Raw genomic sequence first — 19,181 nt, forward strand, 5'->3', positions numbered from 1 at the left:
AGTCTATCAAATAATATCCAAAATAAATTGACTTCAGGGTAATAGAAGTTAAGCATTTTTTTTTCAGTAGAAGTTAACTAGGCATTTTTTCCCCAACATTGTCAGAGGTCAACCACCCAGTCATGTCAATGGATTACCTGAATATTCACTGTGCAACTCCAGCTACCTAATAACCAGTTATGTTCTAGGTTATTTTTTTTCCTGGAAAGACAAGGATTTCTGAGAGTGTAACTCTGTGAGTAGATTGGAGAGGCAGTTTGTTGGGAACAACGGCAGAGAGGGTCTCTTTCCTATTTGGCTGCACTGCCCTACTTGACAGCTTTACATGGCCATGATCAAAGGACACTTAGAAGATGCAATATTTTCATGACTGTTAAGCAAGAACACAACCACAGACAAAAATTTTAACTACGGGGCTGGAGCTATAGCACAGAGGGTAGGGCGTTTGCCTTGCACGTGGCCGACCCGGGTTCAATCCCTGGTATCCCATATGGTCCCCCAAGCACCGCCAGGAGTAATTCCTGAGTGCAAAGCCAGGAGTAACCCCTGAGCATCGCTGGGTTGTGACCCAAAAAGAAAAAAAATTTAACTACATTTTTGCATTAAAAATCTTGATTTGAAAACAAAAACAACAACAAAGAAAACTGATCCAGCTAACTAGTTTTTAGAGCTCTCAATCTCATCACTGGAGCAAAATTGAAAATATCATCTCTGGAGCAAAATTTTCAGGATTCATTGTGAACAACTTTATGAAAATAAAATTTAAAAAAATTTTCAGGATTCATAGTATTTTATGCTTCCTGTGGATAATAAAATCTTCCTCAGAAAGTGGTTGTTTTTGTGGTTGTTTGTTTGGGGGGGCCACACCTGGTGATATTCTGGGGTTGCTCCTGGCTCTGCAGTCAGAAATTGCTCCTGGGGTTGTGTTCGGGGGACCCGATGGGATACTGAAGACTGAACCCAGGTCGGTTGCATGGAAGGCAACTGTTCTGACTCTCTAGTCTCAGAAAGTTTTAATTTTTGTCTACAGTATTAAAGTCACAGTGACATTTTTAACCTAAACCACCTAAAAACGTGAGAAACTCCTTAAGGTTAGTATTGTGCAATAATAGAAATACAATTAAATCTTTGCTAATGTGCATCTACACGTAAAAGGCCTCTAATAATTAATATGGCAAAGCTTGTTTGCATCCTTTTTAGTTTTTTAATTCTAAAAGACTCAGTCACTTGCTTCTTATGATTTAAAAAATAACAATTATTTTCAACCTTAAAAAAAGCCTCTAATAATTAATAAACACAATGTAAATAAATCTATGCACAATGTCTGAAACCCAAGTTTAATTCAAAGAATAAAGCTTTGTTTATCCAGAAAAAAAAATCTTGATTTAGGGGCCCGATTAATAGTACAGTGGGTAGAGTATTTGCCAGATGAGTATTTGCCTTGCGTGGGGCCAGATGGGTTAGATACCCAGAACCACATACGGTCCTCCTACAAGCTCTGTCAGGACTGATTCTTGAGATCAGAGCCAGGAGGAAGCCCTCGGTACTGCCAGATGTAGACCCCTCCCACTCCCAAAAATAAAGGAAAATTAAAAAATAATCATTATGTGTAAGATGAAATTATGCAATTTGTCACCACATGCATGGAACAAGAGGATATCTAGTTGAGTGAGGTAAGTCAGAAGGAGGGAGACAGATGCAGAATGACCTCTGTTATGTTCGGAATATAACAAAATATTATCAGAGGACAACAAATGGCCAATAGCAACAGAACCTGAGAGTTGGCGTGTGGAGCTACACTGACTCTCTGGGGGTGGCTATGGTTAAGGTGCTGAAATACTCTGCTCATAAAATATCATTAACAGTACTGTAAAACCACAGTGCCTCAACAAAAATGAGATCATAAGGTGGATAATATATATGTTGTCCATCGGGAGTCAAAGTAAGTTGAAGAAACTGGTGGTATGAATCTCTCCATGTACGTTCTGGCCAACACAACACAACACAACACAACACAACACAACACAACACAACACAACACAAGTCTTCCACTCCTGCCACTGCCATTCTCCTCCTCCACCTCCTATTCTCCTTCACCTTTTCCTCCTCCTCCTCCCCCTCTCCTTTTCTTTTCCCTGACCAACCCCCACAGGCCCCACTCCTCCATCTCTTATTTTTCAGCCACGCCTGGTTGTACCCAGGACTTCTTCCTGACTCTGTGCTCAGGACTCATTGCTGGAAAGACTTTGAGGACCATGGTGGATGCGATGGATCAACCCAGGTCTGCCTCAAGTCAGACGAGTAAGTACTCTACATGCTGCTATCCTGTCTCTCCAGCCCTAATACACTGGTTTTTCTATTAAACGAGTTCTAAGTTTTGATTTAAAGGGTATGACATCTTCTAGAAGTATTAAGATTTGGATACTAAACTTAAGAAGTTCTCTTAGAAATCAAACATAATATAGATTTCAAGAAGTACACTTTTAGAGGCCAAAGGCTAAAGTCAAGAGTGGAACTACATGTGATGCTGTTTAATATATCACACGAAGTCTTCTCTCTTACATAATGGCCCTCAAGTGGCAGTGCTGGAACTGGAATTTGTAATAAAATCATAGAGACATTTTAGCTGTGTTTTGCAGGCTGAGGTATTTCATTTAATGCCATTTTGTTTGGGGGTAGGACTGTAGCGATAGCATAGCGGGTAGGGCATTTGCCTTGCACACAGCCTACCCGGGTTTGATTCCTCTGTCCCTCTAGCCAGGCAAGCTACCAAGAGTATCCCACCTGCATGGCAGAGCCTGGCAAACTACCCGTGGCGTATTCGATATGCCAAAAACAGTAACAAGTCTCACAATGGAGATGTTACTGGTGCCTGCTCGAGCAAATCAAAGAACAACACTGTGCTACAGTGCTTGTTTTGGGGTTGTTTTTTGGGGGGGTATGGGAACAGAGCAGGCAGTGCTCAATTCTTACTCCTGGATCTGCCCTCAGGGAACACTCCTGGGTTCCGGAGATGGAGCCACGTGCCTTGCACATGCCTGACCTACTACTATCGCTCCTTGATTATTTATCTTTCTTGTAGTACCTCACCAAAATGTAATTCCCAAGAAAACTTAAGCTATCTATCAAGTAATATATACAAATATCTGTCACTGTCACTGTCATCCCGTTGCTCATTGATTTGTTCGAGCGGGCATCAGTAACGTCTCTCATTGAGAGACTTATTGTTACTGTTTTTGGCATATCCAATACGGACGAGTAGCTTGCCAGGCTCTGCTGTGCAGGCTTGATACTCTCGGTAGCTTGCCGGGCTCTCCGAGAGGGGCGGAGGAATCGAACTCGGGTCAGCCGCGTGAAAGGTGAATGCCCAACTGCTGTGCTATCACTCCAGCCCATATATATACAATATATAGAAAAAAATGTATGCTTTGGAAGTTATGTTAAACATATTATAATTAAATTATGAATAATTATTATATGTCAAATAAATTTTCTCTACTTCCAGTTCAACTAGGTACTTCACTTAAGCTTCCTAGAAATTTGACTTCCCCGAGTAAGGGATTATGATATAACCAGAAATAACACAATAATATGGATGAATTTATTGTTTAAAGGAGTGATTTTCCACTTTACCATGCAGTTGAATTTACTTAGGGATTTTTCAAAATGCATATGTCTGGGTTTCATGGTTAGGAGTTAACTTCTGTGTCATTATTTTCAAACAATTGCATAGATGTTTCTAATATACAGCCAGAACTGAGAAATCATTGGTCTGATCTAACATTCTTGAGAATATGTTTGTGAACCAAATAATAGTTTCATAAAACAAACTAGTCTTTCAAAATTTTCTATTTTTAGAAATATATGCCAGCATTAACTAAAATATCATCTACAACACAAGAATAATTAGAATCGCATAGTAAATCAAGAGCTTTCAGCGCAAATGCTTACTTACTGGGGCAACACAGTTGATTCTCACTCCACTGCTAGCCCACTCAATGGCTAAGGTTTTGGTGAGGTTGTAAACACCTTCTCTGGCAGCTCCACTGTGTCTTGAAAAGACAAAATATATGCAAAACAATTCCATCCTGTCCATTTTTTTCTTAGTATCTAAATGGATAGGTGTGTTAATGATCTGTCAGATCCCTGCAAGAGCTTCTTCTTTAAAAAATACATATTGCTTATCTTTAATAAAGGTCTCTGTTTTCCAAGTCTGTTCTCCCATTAGAAAAGAACCAGATTTCCCAACATTAAAGCCCAGCTAGCTGAGGGTCAAACAAATCTGTTGTGAATTGGTTCCCATAAGATCCCCCCAAATACCAGGAGCATTAGAGGAATACTGCTCTAATAATGCTCAAATAATGCTCATTTGAAGAGCATCTTAGTGTGGAGAAAAACTAATTGACAACTGTGAGGGTCACAAGTTAGGTTACCTTTAAAATCAATTTTACAGTGTGAAATTATATAGTATGAAATCTATCTAATGGCCAGAAATTGTAATCAAAATGCTAGGCATACCAAAATTTAAATAACTTTCAGAGATTCAAAAATTTAAATAAATTTTAATGTATTTCTACATGGAGATTCGAAACCAGTAGACATACACCTCTATGAGGTCTCAAGCCGAACATGTAGACAGACTTTGGCTTAGAATCTGGCTCTGCATTCAGGAATTTGTTGGGTTGGTCCCATCAGTGCTCCAGAGACAGGCATCATGCAAACACCTTGGGCTCTCTCCAGACCTAAATTTTTTTAAAACTGCTTTTTAATAGTTTAGCTTGTAGTTTCTTAGCAAACTTGTTTTTCCCCAGTTCTCTTTGGTCCTTTACACTAGGAGAAAACAATCTAATGAGCCAACAGGCTAAATCAGATCAGTATCTCCCTTTCATTAAATAAAAATCAGTTCCCAATACATATTAAAAGAAATAACTTTGGCTGGAGCAATAGCATGGTTGGTAGGGTGTTTGCCTTGCATACCTGGGTTTGACACCCAGCATCCCACTGTCCCCAAAATATTACCAGGAGTGATTCCTGAGTACAGAGCCCAGAGTAAGCCCTAAACATCTCTGGTGTGACCCCAATACAAACAAACAAAACATTACTATTCTTGTGGAGTTTGGGATTCAACTCACTTCCCATGCTCGAGGCTGCTGGGTTATATCTCTAGCCCCATACTGTAAACATTTCTCAAAATTTAGAATTAAAAATTAAAGACAAATATGGAAAATTTCACATGGAGCAGTAACTTAGCTCTTCTCTCTAAACTCATCTAAGCAAATTCACAGTGTTCAATCTAAATTAATATATATTAGATTCATTTCTGTTCCTTAACAAAAAAAAATACTGACTGAAAATGATGGCCTATCTAGTAACACCCGGATTTGAACTACAGGATAAAATACAGACACATTCGGCAAAATTTGAATTACAGAAATACAAAAAAATGTTAATCCTCAAAACATCCAATACAAAGTTATTTCAGTGTCCTATTTTCTTACTATAATTCTACTAACACTAATATGGAATGAGATATACTAGAAGAACCTATTTTTAAGTTAATAAAGGGAAACGCTCAGTACAGATCCTCTAAACTCATTAAAGGGACAGACTGTCTTGAATTAAGGAATCTTTCTCTGTTCAGTCAACAAACATCCAAAAACACTTGAAGCAACATTGTGAAAATGCTTACAGAAATCCTGGATATCCATTTTTAGTCAGGGCAATGATGTTGACAATTGACCCTCCATGCTCCTTCATCCAGGATTTGTAAACTGTTAAGATACAGACAAATCCTATTAGTCCCTAATCTTTTTCCTGGCCCCTGTTCCAGCATGCCTCTTGGGGGGGAGGGGCGGGTAGCGGGAGGAGAGGAGGGACCACCAGCATCTCCTAGGTAGTGCTTGGTCTACACCCTGAGATGCTCGTGTCATGTGGCTAAGGCATCAAACCAGCCTTGCATGTATCCTAACTGTGGTCCTATTTTATCCTTTTATACTCTGATTGGGCAATTTATATACCAAAAAATTCAAGATTTTTTTTTTTTTTGGATCACACCCAGTGATGCACAGGGGTTACTCCTGGCTCTGCACTCAGGAATTGCTCCTGGCGGTGCTCAGGTGCTCAGGGCATCATATGGGATGCTGGGATTTGAACCCGGATTGGCCGAGTGCAAGGCAAACACCCTACCCACTGTGCTATCGCTCCAGCCCTAAAATTCAAGAATTCTACAGTTACATCTTAGCACTGTAGCACTGTCATCCTGTTGTTCATCGATTTGCTCCATCAGGCACCAGTAACATCTCCATTGTGAGACTTGTTGTTACTGTTTTTGGCATATTGAATACACCAAGGGGTGCAGACACAGTTACATCTTAACTAGTTTTTTTCATAAGGACTTGGGTAACCATCATTCATACAATTTTAAAATCTTTCTACCACCTTCAGAGAAATCTGTTTAGTTTGAGGATTTTTTGGGTGTTTTGGGTTTTTTTTTTTTTTTGGCCTTTTTATAGTGTAATCATTTCCCAGGGAATAATCATCTATTTTCTGCTTCTTTTGATTCGCCTTTTCTGAATATTTCAAACAAATGGAGTCACAAAAGGAGCCAGAGCAGACAGAATATTTGACTTCGATAGGCCAAACAAGGGTTCGATCCCTGACTCTCCATATGGTCTCCTGAGCATTTCAGAAATGATCCCTGAGTGCAGCCAGGAATAAGTCCTGAACAGAGCTGGGTGTGGTCCCAAAGCAAACAAACAAAAAACCAAACGAAACCAAACAAAACAAACAAACAAACAAAAAAACTAAAAATAAGGAAAGAAAAGGAATCACACAAAATGTGATCTTTAGTCCCTGACATTTCACTTAGAATGATAACTATGTGGAGCGGGCAGTAGCATTTATTTTGTTTTTCTGAATAGCATTCCATTGCATAAATGTGCCATGGTTTACCTGTTCCAATACCAGATGAGGAACACTTACTTTTCAGATACCAGAACAAGCCCAGGCGGTTCCCTGTACTTCTGATACTCCGGCTATAAGTCAGAGGTCCTTACAATCTTCTTTCTGGATTTTATTTATTTGGTTGCTGTAGGGTTTGGGGCTTACAGAACTCAGGAAATGGACTTACTCAGCAGAATATTAGTTTATTGAGAAGGAAACTGGAGGTTAAGAACCAATTACCAGAAGAAATGCACAAGGCAAAGTCAGAACAAAAAGAGCATCTCGTTTCCTCCAGTTTAGAGTCACCTGGAGACATGGGGGAGTGTTCTGATTCACCAGCCTTAAATCTGGCCATAACCTGGGCTTTAGGATTTGGGGGCTGAGCTTCGCTACCAGTGCTTAGGGGTCCCATAAAACTCACAGTGATTCTTGACCAACCATGCTGCAAGGCAAGGGCCCCAAGATGCAGGGCTAGTCAGGGTCGACAGTGCTGGAGAGTACCCAAACCACTGCAGCTAAAAGTGGGGACCTCCAGCACTCAACCTGGCCATGCCCAGGAGAGTAGGAGCTTACAGGGATCAAGAAGGGGTGGGGGCTGGAGAGATAGCACAGCAGGTAGGGAGTTTGCTTTGCACGTGGTTTCCGACCCAGGTTTGAATCCCAACATCCCATATGGTTTCCTGAGCACCTCCAGGGGTAATTCCTGAGTGCACGAGCCAGGAGTGACCCCTGTGCATCGCCGGGTGTGACCCAAAAAGAAAAAAATAAAGGGGGTGAACTATATGCAAGAATGCACCATAGCCCCACTTTGTATTCTTTCTGGCCGTGGTTACTTTTTTACGTGAGAGAGAAATAAATGACATTCATTTCAGGATTGGACATTTTTTAAATTATTATTTTCTCATGCATAAAAGATTTGTGTTTTAACTCTGAGCCATATCCTTGGCCCCTGGCTTCCCTCGAAATAAAAATACCTTGAATTTCTGTGTATGTTATAGGTCACACTTGCCTGCTTTGCACATGTAGAAGGTGCCCGTCAGGTTGGTTTCGATCACAGCATTCCATCCCTTGGAACTGATGTCTTCTGCGAGAGCCATGAACTGGCCCCCTCCATTGTTCACCAAGAAATCAATCCTACCATGAATATCTAAAGTGGATTTGACCAAACTATTCACCTAAAGAAAAACAATGACAGCAAAGTCATTAATACCCTACCTTCTCACTCGGACCAAAGGGTTGCTCTAGAGGACTCTCACCTTGCAGCCTCTCACACTGCACCATCAATCAGAGTCTCCCAATGCCTCGAGACCATAAAGCTAAAGTTGTCATTGGGATAGAAAGGTTTCTCCAAAAGCCCGGAAAACTCTGGAGTAAAGCAGGTGTCCATTGTGGTGTTAATGTGTGAGCTAACAATCTAGGATAACGGAGAATCAGGTTAAATGCAGCATTAAGAATGGTTTCAAGGGCAAATAACATTGAGAGGCAGTCAGTCCCAAGTTACAAACACATCCGTGCTTCTTCTTGCTTCCCGATCCTGCTTCTCTACCTCTTCTGAGTTTACCAGGTCAAGATATCACTAAGGGAAACACATTCCCATACAGACTTCTCTATGAGCTATTAATAAAGGCCCAGGGCCAGAGAGATAGAGCAGTGGGGAAAGCACTGGTCTTGCACGTGGCCAACTGGAGTTCAGTGTCCAACACCAGGAACGGTCCCATCAGCCCTGAAAGGAGGGCTTAGTCCTGCACATGGCCAGGAGTTAGCCTGGAGTAGAGCTGGATGTGACCCCAAAATAAAACAAACACTAAAACACAGTCAGGCTAAGGAGACTCTCTCTCTATGCAAATTAAAATGAATGAGTCAAAAAATCTCTTGGCTTCTATGCATCTTACCTCCTCTTCTTTACGGATGTTGCATTGTAGAGGAGTGATTTGAACCTGGCTATTGGCAGGTAGGTTGGCCTTCATTTCAACTGAAGCAGATTTTAATCTCTCCAATTTACGGGATGCGATGACCACGTTACATCCTGAGAGAAAATTGTCAAAGAACAAGTCAGCATGGTTAATATGCTTTTGCTTTGGTTTTACAAGTTCCAAATTTAGTATTAGAAAATATTTCACGTTGGGGGCCGGAGTGATAGCACAGCGGGTAGGGCGTTTGCCTTGCACGCGGCTGACCCGGGTTCGATCCCCGGCATCCCATATGGTCCCCCAAGCACTGCCAGGAGTAATTCCTGAGTGCAAAACCAGGAGTAACCCCTGAGCATCGCTGGGTGTGACCCAAAAAGCAAAAAAAAAAAAATATTTCACGTGAAAACTGCTTCCAGACATATTGGAGTAGAAAGAATTGAACTCTCACCCAGCAGACCAAAACTACTTAAAGAAAAAATATTCATATAAAACGGAGGTTATTCCATCATTGGCCAGCAAGGAGCACAAATTAGAGATCTCAGAGAGCAGAAATACACATCAGAGGATTGAGAGATTAACCTAGCTTGCATTTAGCCTTAAAAAGAGTTTCCTGTCTGCACGTGGCATAGAATTTTGACTCATTCATACACACCCAAAAGCCACCACCCAACTAAAACTTTAACTCCAGCGGAGGGAGGAGGAGCCCATTCAGAAGTAAGTGGTTTTTTGGGTGGTGGAGGCAAAGCTGGGAGTTTGGAGAGGCCAAACAGCTAACGACACAGGGCAGAGAGTAAAGGGAGTGACACAGAAAGGGAATTCAGAGATTCTCAGAATCGCCTCCTATCTTCAGCTGAACTGTGATCAGCACTCATGGGTAAATAAATGATCTGAGAACGGAGAATCACTCAAAATGAGCATTGGTAATTAGCTTTGATGCTCACAGAACACTGGAATAGTACCTGCTCCCCCATGACAACATTTTATGACATACTAGGTAAATATTCAGGTGGGTGTGAGGAAATATGAGCCTTGAGTAAAAGCTGTTTGGGTCAACATTGAACTCAAAACAAGATTTTTTGGAAAGTATTAAACTGTTTCCAAGTAATTTAACTTCATTCCAGAATATAGCTTGAGTATATTTCCATGAGGGCCCGTGCAATAGTACAGCTCGTAAGCAACCAACCCTGGTTTATTTACTGGCACCTCATATAGTCCCCCAAACCCAGCCAGTAGTGATCCTTGAATGCAAAGCCAGGAGTAAGTTCAGAACACAACAAGGAGTAGCACCCGCAACCCCACCTCCAAAAAATTATAGTTCCCAAACACTGGCAGGAGCATCTCATGAGCATAAGAACAGGAAGTATCTCCCAGCTACCCTTGGTATGGTTCAGCCCTTCCCCTCTTTATACCTCCCCCCAAATAAAATTAAAATGACTTGCATTGTGAAAGTCACTTTAAAAATCCTGGGGAAAAAAATTCACGAGTGACAAAATTTAATAAAGCAGCTTAAAGTGAAAAATGTTAAAAGTCGGAGAAAGGAAGACAAAGAAGACAGAAATTATCTTTTTAGAAACACTGTGTGCAAGAAGACAATAGAAAGCATTTTCCATAATTACTGCACCATATTTGATGGGGTTCAAATATGGTGTGAACCTTGGGAACACCTGTAAGGGCGATTAGAAGCTGCCCTAAAAGCCTCCATCCCTCTTGGAGAGCCCGGCAAGCTACCAAGAGTACCCTGCCCACACAGCAGAGCCTGGCAAGCTACCCGTGGCGTATTCGATATGCCAAAAACAGTAGCAACAATGGGCCTCATTCGCCTGACACTGAAAGAGCCCCCAATATGGCAGCATTAAGAAGGATGAGCAAGGAGAGTAATTATGTTACTTCATTCAAATGATTGGCCACTGCACATCTGATAAAGTAAGAATTGAAGTTCACTGTCATCCTGTTGCTCATCAATTTGTTCGAGCAGGCACCAGTAATGTCTCTCATTGAGAGACTTATTGTTACTGTTTTTGGCATATCCAATATGCACGGGTAGCTTGCCAGGCTCTGCCATCCGGGCTCCATACTCTCGGTAGCTTGCCGGGCTCTCTGGCCACGTGAAAGGCGAACGCCCAACCACTGTGCTGTCGCTCCAGCCCAGAATTGAAGTTAAATGGAGTTATAGGAGGGACTATGAGAAAACTGACATTGCCACCAGGGTTTTCCTTAAGGAACATAATTGAACTGCATTTGGGACTTACACCTACCTTACAAAACCTTATTGTTCTGTTCCACGTTGTCTTATCATCTTGGATGCCCTAAAGAGAATGTTTCCTTCTTTTCATGCAAAAATAAAGCAAGCAGGCTTACTTTTAAGGGTAGAGGTAGGAGCTTAGGGAAGTTCAAGCTTCCTAAGAAAGAGAAAGAGAGAGAGAGGGAGAGAGAGACAGAGAGAGACAGAGACAGAGACAGAGAGACAGAGAGACAGAGACAGAGAAATCCCATAATGATATAAAATATGTAAATTAACAACATTGATGATCACAACTATATTATAGCTGTTATACTGGTCCACATTTCACATTCAAAATACACCCTGTAGAACAGTTTTCAAAGACAAAGAGTAAAATGGTTTTTACCTGATCAAACTATCTTAATCATACAAGACAGAATCGTTTCTGTATTGTTAAGTAAAGGACTTCATAACAAGCTATTATTTTTAATTTATTTATTGCTTTAAGGGTCATTTCAAGCAGTGCTCAGGGCTTATTCCTGGCAATATATTCAAGTATCACTTCTGAAAGACTTGTGGGAGCCACGTGGAGTGCTGGGAATCCAACCTGGGTCATTCAAGGCAAATGCCTTACCTGCCTTACTATTACTCCAGCCCAAACTTTCTGAAATTCTAACTGTATGAAGTTTTATCATGCCATTTTAAAAAAAGATTTACCCTAATTTCCTTGGAAGTAATTACTAACTTAAAAAAATACCCAATTCATCAAACTTTATGCATAATTTTTAAGAACGCTAAAATTATACTCCTAAGAGAAGCCTGATTCATTATTCTCCTGTTTCTAGGAGGGACTTTCTCCTATCAGGAGGACAAAAAACTCAAATATGCATGTCAAGCCAGAATCTAACACTCACTTGGACTTCCTTAGGTCAGAGTTGTTAATCAAATCAGTAAGATGGACAGAGAAATGGGCACTTCTGGGCACTCTCCTCCTTTAAAATTCTTCTACAAGATAGGTATCATTTCCTCTAGCTCCCAGAGTAGGGCACAGGGTAACCAGGGCAAGGATAAACACACACACACACACACACACACACACACACACGCACGCACATAAATACAACCTGGTATCTACAATTCTTAAATCCATAGTGACAAATTTATCCCCGTTAAAAAATAAAAAATCCAGGGGCTGGAGCAATAGCACAGCGGGTAGGGCGTTTGCCTTGCATGCGGTCGACCCGGGTTCGATTCCCAGCATCCCATATGGTCCCCTGAGCACCGCCAGGGGGTAATTCCTGAGTGCAGAGCCAGGAATAAAATAAAATATCCTTAGGGAAAGCCACTCACCTTTTCTGAGGAAGCCAGTTACCGCGCTTAAAAAAAAAAAAAGCGCTGAAGAGAAAGCACAGTGGATAGGTATTTGCCTTGCACATGGCCCACCAGATCGTATCCCCAGTATTCCATAGGTCCCTTGAGCACTGCCAGGAGTAATTCCTGAACAAGGAACCAGGAGTAACCCCTGAACATCGTCGAGTATGTCCCCCAAACCAAAAATTAAAAAATAATAAATAGGGCCAGAGAGATAGTATGAAGGCAAGAGAGAGCATATCTTTGTCTTAATAGAGCTGGACTTCTATTTAATTCCTGGAACCATGGCTGGCCCAGAAATGATTGCTGAGTACAGAGCCAGGAGTAAGCCCTGAGCACAAACAAATATGCAACTCATCCCCAGAAAAAAAATAAAGAAAAAGCCAACCTACTCAGAAACCACCAAGGTATTGGGAAGCCCATAGTCATGTAGACTATGGAGTCATGTAAAAACCTGTGGAGAGAGTCACAACCTGTCTTAAGTGGCAGAAACAGAACTAAGAAGCCATCAGGGAATACCAGTCTCTCCTGCTAGTTAGCAGAAGCTACACAGGGGCCTATATGATTGTATCTGTACTCAGTCCCCTCTATTCTGTAGTACTGTAGCACTGTCATCCCATTGTTCATTGATTTGCTCGAGTGGACACCAGTAATGTCTCCATTGCGAGATTTGAGATTTGTTGTTACTGTTTTTGGTATATCAAACATGCCACTGGGAGCTTGCCAGGCTCTGCCATGCAAGTGGGATATTCTCGGTAGCTTGCTGGGCTCTCCGAGAGGGACAAAGAAATCAAAACCAGGTCGACTGCGTGAAAGGCAAATGCCCTACTCGCTGTGCTATCGCTCCAGTCCCCCTATAATATAATATAAATAATATAAAAATAGAACAAGCTCTTCTTTGACTACCAAGTTGATGACAGAATATCTTCTATTAAGTATAGAAGATAGTAATAGCTTTAAAATAGACACCTTCTTTTTTAAAAAACTTTTTAAGAAACATTCACTTAGTGATGCTCAGGGGTTACTCCTATCTCGGCATTCAGGAATTACTGCTGGTAGTCATCAGGGGACCATACAGGATGCCAGAGATCAAACCTAGGTCAGCCACATGCAAGGCAAACACCCTACCTGCAATAAAGAATAGAAAAGACTCTGATTCATAAAAATGGAGACTAGGGCTATGTTAAATCTCAGGTTTCAAGAACTTACAGTAAAAATCAAATATTTTCTTTTAATTTCTATATAAAATATCATATATTTTATATTTAAACTTTATAAAAAAATTTTATATTTCACACCCACAAATTGCCCCCGGCGCCATGTAATCCCACCAATGGCCAACATCCAGAGACTGTAAGACCAAGCTCCTGGAAGCGCCTGGCCGCTTTGCGGCCGCACGACATGTAATAGCCTTGTTCTCCCTCTTGAAGAACCTGACAAGCTACCAAGAGTTTATTGCCTTCATGGGAGAGCCTTGCAAGCTTCCTATGGTGTATTCATATTCAAAAACACAGTAAAAGACATATACATACCTCTCGGAGAGCCCAGCAAGATACCGAGAATATCCCGCCTGCACGGCAGAACCTGGCAAGCTATCCGTGGCGTATTTAATATGCCAAAAACAGTAATGATAGGTCTCATTCCCCTGACCCTGAGAAAGCCTCCAATCATTGGGAAAGTCGAGTAAGGAGAGGCTGCTAAAATCTCAGGGCTGAGTGTAATAGAGACGTTACTGGTGTGCGCTCAAATAAATCGACGAACAACGGGATGACAGTGATACAGTGATACAAATAGATTGACTGAGATATAGTATTAAAGGACCATTTTCTTTTACTGCTAGAACTTTTTACTAATTATACAGTAAAACTAGGTACAAAGGTACTGCAAGAAATACAGATTGCGATGCTTGGCAAAATATCAGAAACTGAATTTATTTAGTTAATAATAAGCAATGGGAGCTGGAGAGATAGTATAGAGATCTGGGTGACTGCTTGGCATGCAGCTCACCTGGGTTTGTCCCTGGTTCTCCATAGGACCGATCCCCTGAGAATAGGCAGGAGTGGTCCCTGGGCGCAGAGCCAAGAGTATGCCCTGAGCAAAATGCTGGGCCGAGTCCCACTCAAGAAAAATCTAACATGTTTCTAATGTCTTACCAAGCATTGCAATCAATATTCTTTGCAATTCCTTGTAACTAGTTTAAGTGTGTACCTAGTAAAAGTTCTACTATTAAAGAAAATGGCCTTATAATACTCCGTATCACTCTTTCTCTCTCATATTAGTAAAGTGCTCAAAGCTTTCAGGATTAAGAGAGCCATCAAGGATCATTTAACATGAGAGTTCTCTTTTAAATAGTTGACATGACCGTGGTAATCTCATCAATGGCCAAGATCCAGAGACTATAATACAAAGCTCCTGGAAGAGAGCGATGCAGAATCTCACACGGCAGAGCCTGGCAAGCTACCCGTGGTGTATTTGATATGCCAAAAACAGTAACAATAATGGGCCTCATTCTCCTGACCCTGAATGTGACAGGGACGAATGAGACGTTACTGGCGCCTGCTTGAGCAAATCAATGAGCAACAGGACAACAGTGATACAGTGATACAGTGACATGACTCCTTTCTGCTTCTCTTTGCCATCTCTTCTTTGGAGACCTTGAACAAAGTCAGCTGAAATCACCTTAGTATTCCCGAAGAACGAGTGTTTATTTTTCTGTCTTGTAGTAAATGGAGACTTTAAATGAAGGATTCTTAAACCCTGGCAGGAATAATTCACTCCCCAAGAAAGTGGAATGTTCATACCCACTTAAAGTCCCTCTTCTGTCAGCAGCATGTGTAAATACATGAACAAGTATAAAGCAGTCTCGGAAGATGGACGGTGGAACTGTGTGTTTTGTTTAATAAATATTTATTGACCTGTGCTCTGGTTATATTTAGAGGAACACACTACTCGGGAACATAGGACTAAAGCTTTAACTTCTCAGCATTCTTACAGGTGATGGTCTGTGAGGCTGGGAGACCCCAGGACATGCTGGCAGCTTCACTCCTCCTTCAAATTCATTCTGGGTGACTGGCCAGCGACTGTGCCAACACCCAGGATATACAGCCCCTTAGACATAGCTCACCTGTTGGGTACACCCTCCCCCTCAAAAGTGTGCCACCATTGTTATTTTAGAAGATGTGTTATCATTGTTATTTTAAATAATCACTGCTTCTTAAAGAGAATGGAATATGGACCTGAGAATAAGTCACTTTTCCTGCACATATATGACCTGAAATCGATCCCTCACACCTCAGGTAGTCCCCTGAGCACTGCCAAGAGGAATCCCTGAGCACAAAGCCAATATTAGCCCTAAGCAAAGCCAGATGTGACTCTTGCCCCTTAAGCAAACAAGCAAAAACACACTCAAAATGAGGGAATGGAACAAAGCGTTGAAAACCTACACGGACACATCATGGTAATTTGTGGTTCTCTTTCATCTTTCAGTAGTGTCTTTTCACCGAGTATCATTGTCCTCCTATTTGAAGGATTTTCTTTAGTGTTTGTGCAGTGATGTTAGTATCATGTGTGGGCACATGTCTCTATTTTGCCATTATTTTGGAAATTCATTTACACAAGGTAAAGTGTCTAGATTCACAGCCCACCGTCCCCAACTCTAGCACCACAACATGTGTTTTAAGGCCTTCTATTGTTATCTGGCATGCGGTGTTTCTAAAAATATGTCTTCTGCCTTCTTTGTCTTTTTCTGGCTTTGAAGCAATTTAAAAAAAAACAACATTGAATCACCGTGAGAGACACAGTGATAAAGTTGTTCATGATTGAGTTTCAGTCTTACAATGTTCTAACAACCATTACTTGACCAGTGTATGTTGTATGTTTTCAGTCACTAATGTCCCCAGTTTCCCTCCTGCCACCAGCCCCCTTCAGCCTGCCTCTTTGGCTGACACTTTTCTTCTCTCTCTCTCTCTCTCTCTCTCTCTCTCTCTCTCTCTCTCTCTCTCTCTCTCTCTCTCTCTCTCTCTCATTTTCTTTTCTTTTCAGACACTGTGGTTTGTAGTACTATCTCATGTATATCACTTTACCTCATTTCAGTTCTCAGTTCTTGTCCAGAGCCATCATTTCTAACTATCATTGTCATAGTGGCCCCTTCTCTTTCCATTTCTATTTTATTTTTCAGGGGAGGGGGGAATAGGACCTACCCAGTGTAACTGGGAGTTGCTCCCTGCTCTCATACTCATGGGATGCTCCTGGCACTGCTTAAGGACAGCTTATATCATCTTATAAATTTTATTATTTTATTATTTTTTTAGGGCTGGAGCGATAGCGCAGTGGGTAGACATCCCGTTGTTTATCAATTTGCTCGAGTGGGCACCAGTAGCGTCTCCATCGTGAGACTTGTTGTTACTGTTTTTGGCATATCGAATAGGCCACAGGTAGCTTGCCAGGCTCTGCCGTGCGGGCGGGATACTCTCGGTAGCTTGCCAGGCTCTCTGAGAGGGGCAGAGGAATCAAACCCAGGTGGGCTGCATGCAAGGCAAATGCCCTACCCGCTATGCTATCGCTCCAGTAACAACAAAACAAAGTGTAAATGGAAAAATTATTAAATAAGCAGTGTGCTGGAACAGGGAGCAGGAAAATGACTAGGGACTAGTAAAGTTATCTTTTTGTATCCTGCAGTTTACAAATCCTGGATGAATAAGCATGGAGCGGCGATTGTCATCATGATTGTCCTGACTAAAAATGGATCGCCAAGATTTGTGTAAGCATTTTTGCAAGTTTTAAAATTCTTATGTCTGTGGGTTTTATTAACGAAATAGAGAAAACATTCTTAATTCAAGATAGTTCATTTCTTTAATGAGTTTAGAATATCAGTACTTAGCACTTTGCTTCTTTGAACTTTAGTTCTTAGATATTCACATTATATTAGGGTTACTCAATTCATAGTAACAAAATAGAAATAAGACACTTAAGTAACTTAGTTGTATGGTATGTTTTGAATATTGTATGGGGCATAGATATGCTAAAAATTTTTCTTGCATTTCTGTAATTCAGAGTTTGCTGAATGTCTTTGTATTTTATCCTATAGCACAAATCCATGTGTTACTGAATGGGTCATCATTTTCCATCAGTCTCTTTAATTAAGGTGTGGAAATGAATCATTATCCTACTAAAAATGAATATCCACGATTTGCATATGCATTTTCACATGTTTTTTCTCCCTACATCTTTGGATTTTGTTAACTGAATAGAGAAAATTCCTTAATTCAAGATAGTCAATCCTTTTAATGAGTTCAGATTATCAGTACTTAGCACTTCCCTTTATTAAATTTTAGTTATTCTAAAATTATCCCATTATATATCAGGATTTCTAGATATTTAGTACGAAGATGAAAAATAGTACACAAATTATTTTGTATGCTATTCTGTCTCGGGCTGCCCCAGTGGTGCTCAGGAGACCACGTGGTGCCAGGGATTGAACTGGGGTCATCAGCATACAAGGCATGACCTAGGCATACCTAGACCCCTATACTACCTCTCCAATCCAAGATGACATTTAAGCTAGCATCTGAAGGAGAAGCAGGCGGTCATTCAAGGAGCAAAGACCAAGAGTGGCTGGACCATGTCAGCCAGGAGGAGAGGGGATGTAGGATTCCTCCGTCCCTCTTGAAGAGCCCCGGCAAACTACCGAGAGTATCCCGCCCACACGGCAGCCTGCAGGCAGGCACTGGTCCAAGTGCCTGAAGGCTACACGGAGGACTGTAGATTTTGTGCTTAAAGATTTACTCAGAGGACCAACATCTCAGAAGACTAGAAGATCTTTCTGGAAGTCCAGAAAATGGCTTGTACTGTGCAGTGGGGAAGTCAGAGGACGCCTCAAATGTGCAGGCGTGGCCAGCTGGCAGCCAGGGGAAGAGCAGAGGGCCGAAGACACACTTGGGAGAGGGGCTGGGTCAAGAGCTTCAGCCAAGGCGGGAGGGAACCCAGATGGCACCAGGCTGCAGGTCTGCGCAGCGAGAGGGACGGAGGTGGCGTTTTTCTGAGATGAGTGACTAGAAGAAGCACTGCCAAGTGCAGAGGGAGGTTTGGGGAACAAGCGGAGAGAAAGGCCCAAGCAGGCAGTCGGCTCTGCAGTCTGGAAGCCGCAAGTCGATTTGCTAGTTCCTCACGCCTCAGCCGGCTTGGTCCCCCATCACTCCGATTTGTCACCAAGCCCCAGGCTTTCCACCCCTTTGAGTGTCTGACATCTGGGCCTCTTTCCCAGCACCACTCGAAGGCCCCGCCCTGGCGGGCCCCCCAGGGCTCAGTTCTCAAGAATCTTTCTGAAAGGAGATCTGGCCAGAAAGAGCCAGGTCCTACCCCCCCCCCCAAACATCACCTCTCTCACTGCTCACCCTGTCTCCCTGCCCCCTCGCTGGGATCAGTCATGACCCCTGTGCTTTCTCTCGCCTTCTTGCTTGCTGTTCACTCTGCCTAGTGTGCTGTCACCTGCCTCACCCCTCCTCAAACCTCAGGAAGAGAGGCCGGGGAGAGGGCTCCGTACACCCCAGCCTGCCAAGTGTGAGGCCCCAAATCCTATCCCTGGAGCCTCCCACTGGCACCAGCGGCTCCAGTCTGTAAAGTTTATGATCTCCAGAGTATCACAGCCGGGTGACCAGAGGGTGCAGCCTCCAGCAAGCACTGCATGTAAAAGACGTGAGCATCCCCCAGGGAGCACTGTCTTAGCTCCACAGCAGCGC

The 19,181-nt window shown here is 42.1% G+C and overlaps 1 protein-coding gene across 1 annotated transcript in view; it reads right to left on the reverse strand.

Annotated features, from left to right (window-relative positions):
- Positions 1 to 19,181, reverse strand: part of LOC101550549 (peroxisomal trans-2-enoyl-CoA reductase-like) — a 32,505-nt gene that overhangs the window by 9,878 nt on the left and 3,446 nt on the right. Inside the window, exons 2-5 of the mRNA XM_055122578.1 lie at positions 8,835 to 8,968; positions 7,952 to 8,117; positions 5,690 to 5,771; positions 3,956 to 4,052 (exon numbers count right to left, since the gene is read on the reverse strand). Of these exons, the coding sequence (XP_054978553.1) occupies positions 3,956 to 4,052; positions 5,690 to 5,771; positions 7,952 to 8,117; positions 8,835 to 8,968 (479 nt within the window). The remainder of the gene's footprint in view (positions 1 to 3,955; positions 4,053 to 5,689; positions 5,772 to 7,951; positions 8,118 to 8,834; positions 8,969 to 19,181) is intronic.

The sequence above is a fragment of the Sorex araneus genome, chromosome X, assembly GCF_027595985.1.
Source record: "Sorex araneus isolate mSorAra2 chromosome X, mSorAra2.pri, whole genome shotgun sequence".
Taxonomy (NCBI): domain Eukaryota; kingdom Metazoa; phylum Chordata; class Mammalia; order Eulipotyphla; family Soricidae; genus Sorex; species Sorex araneus.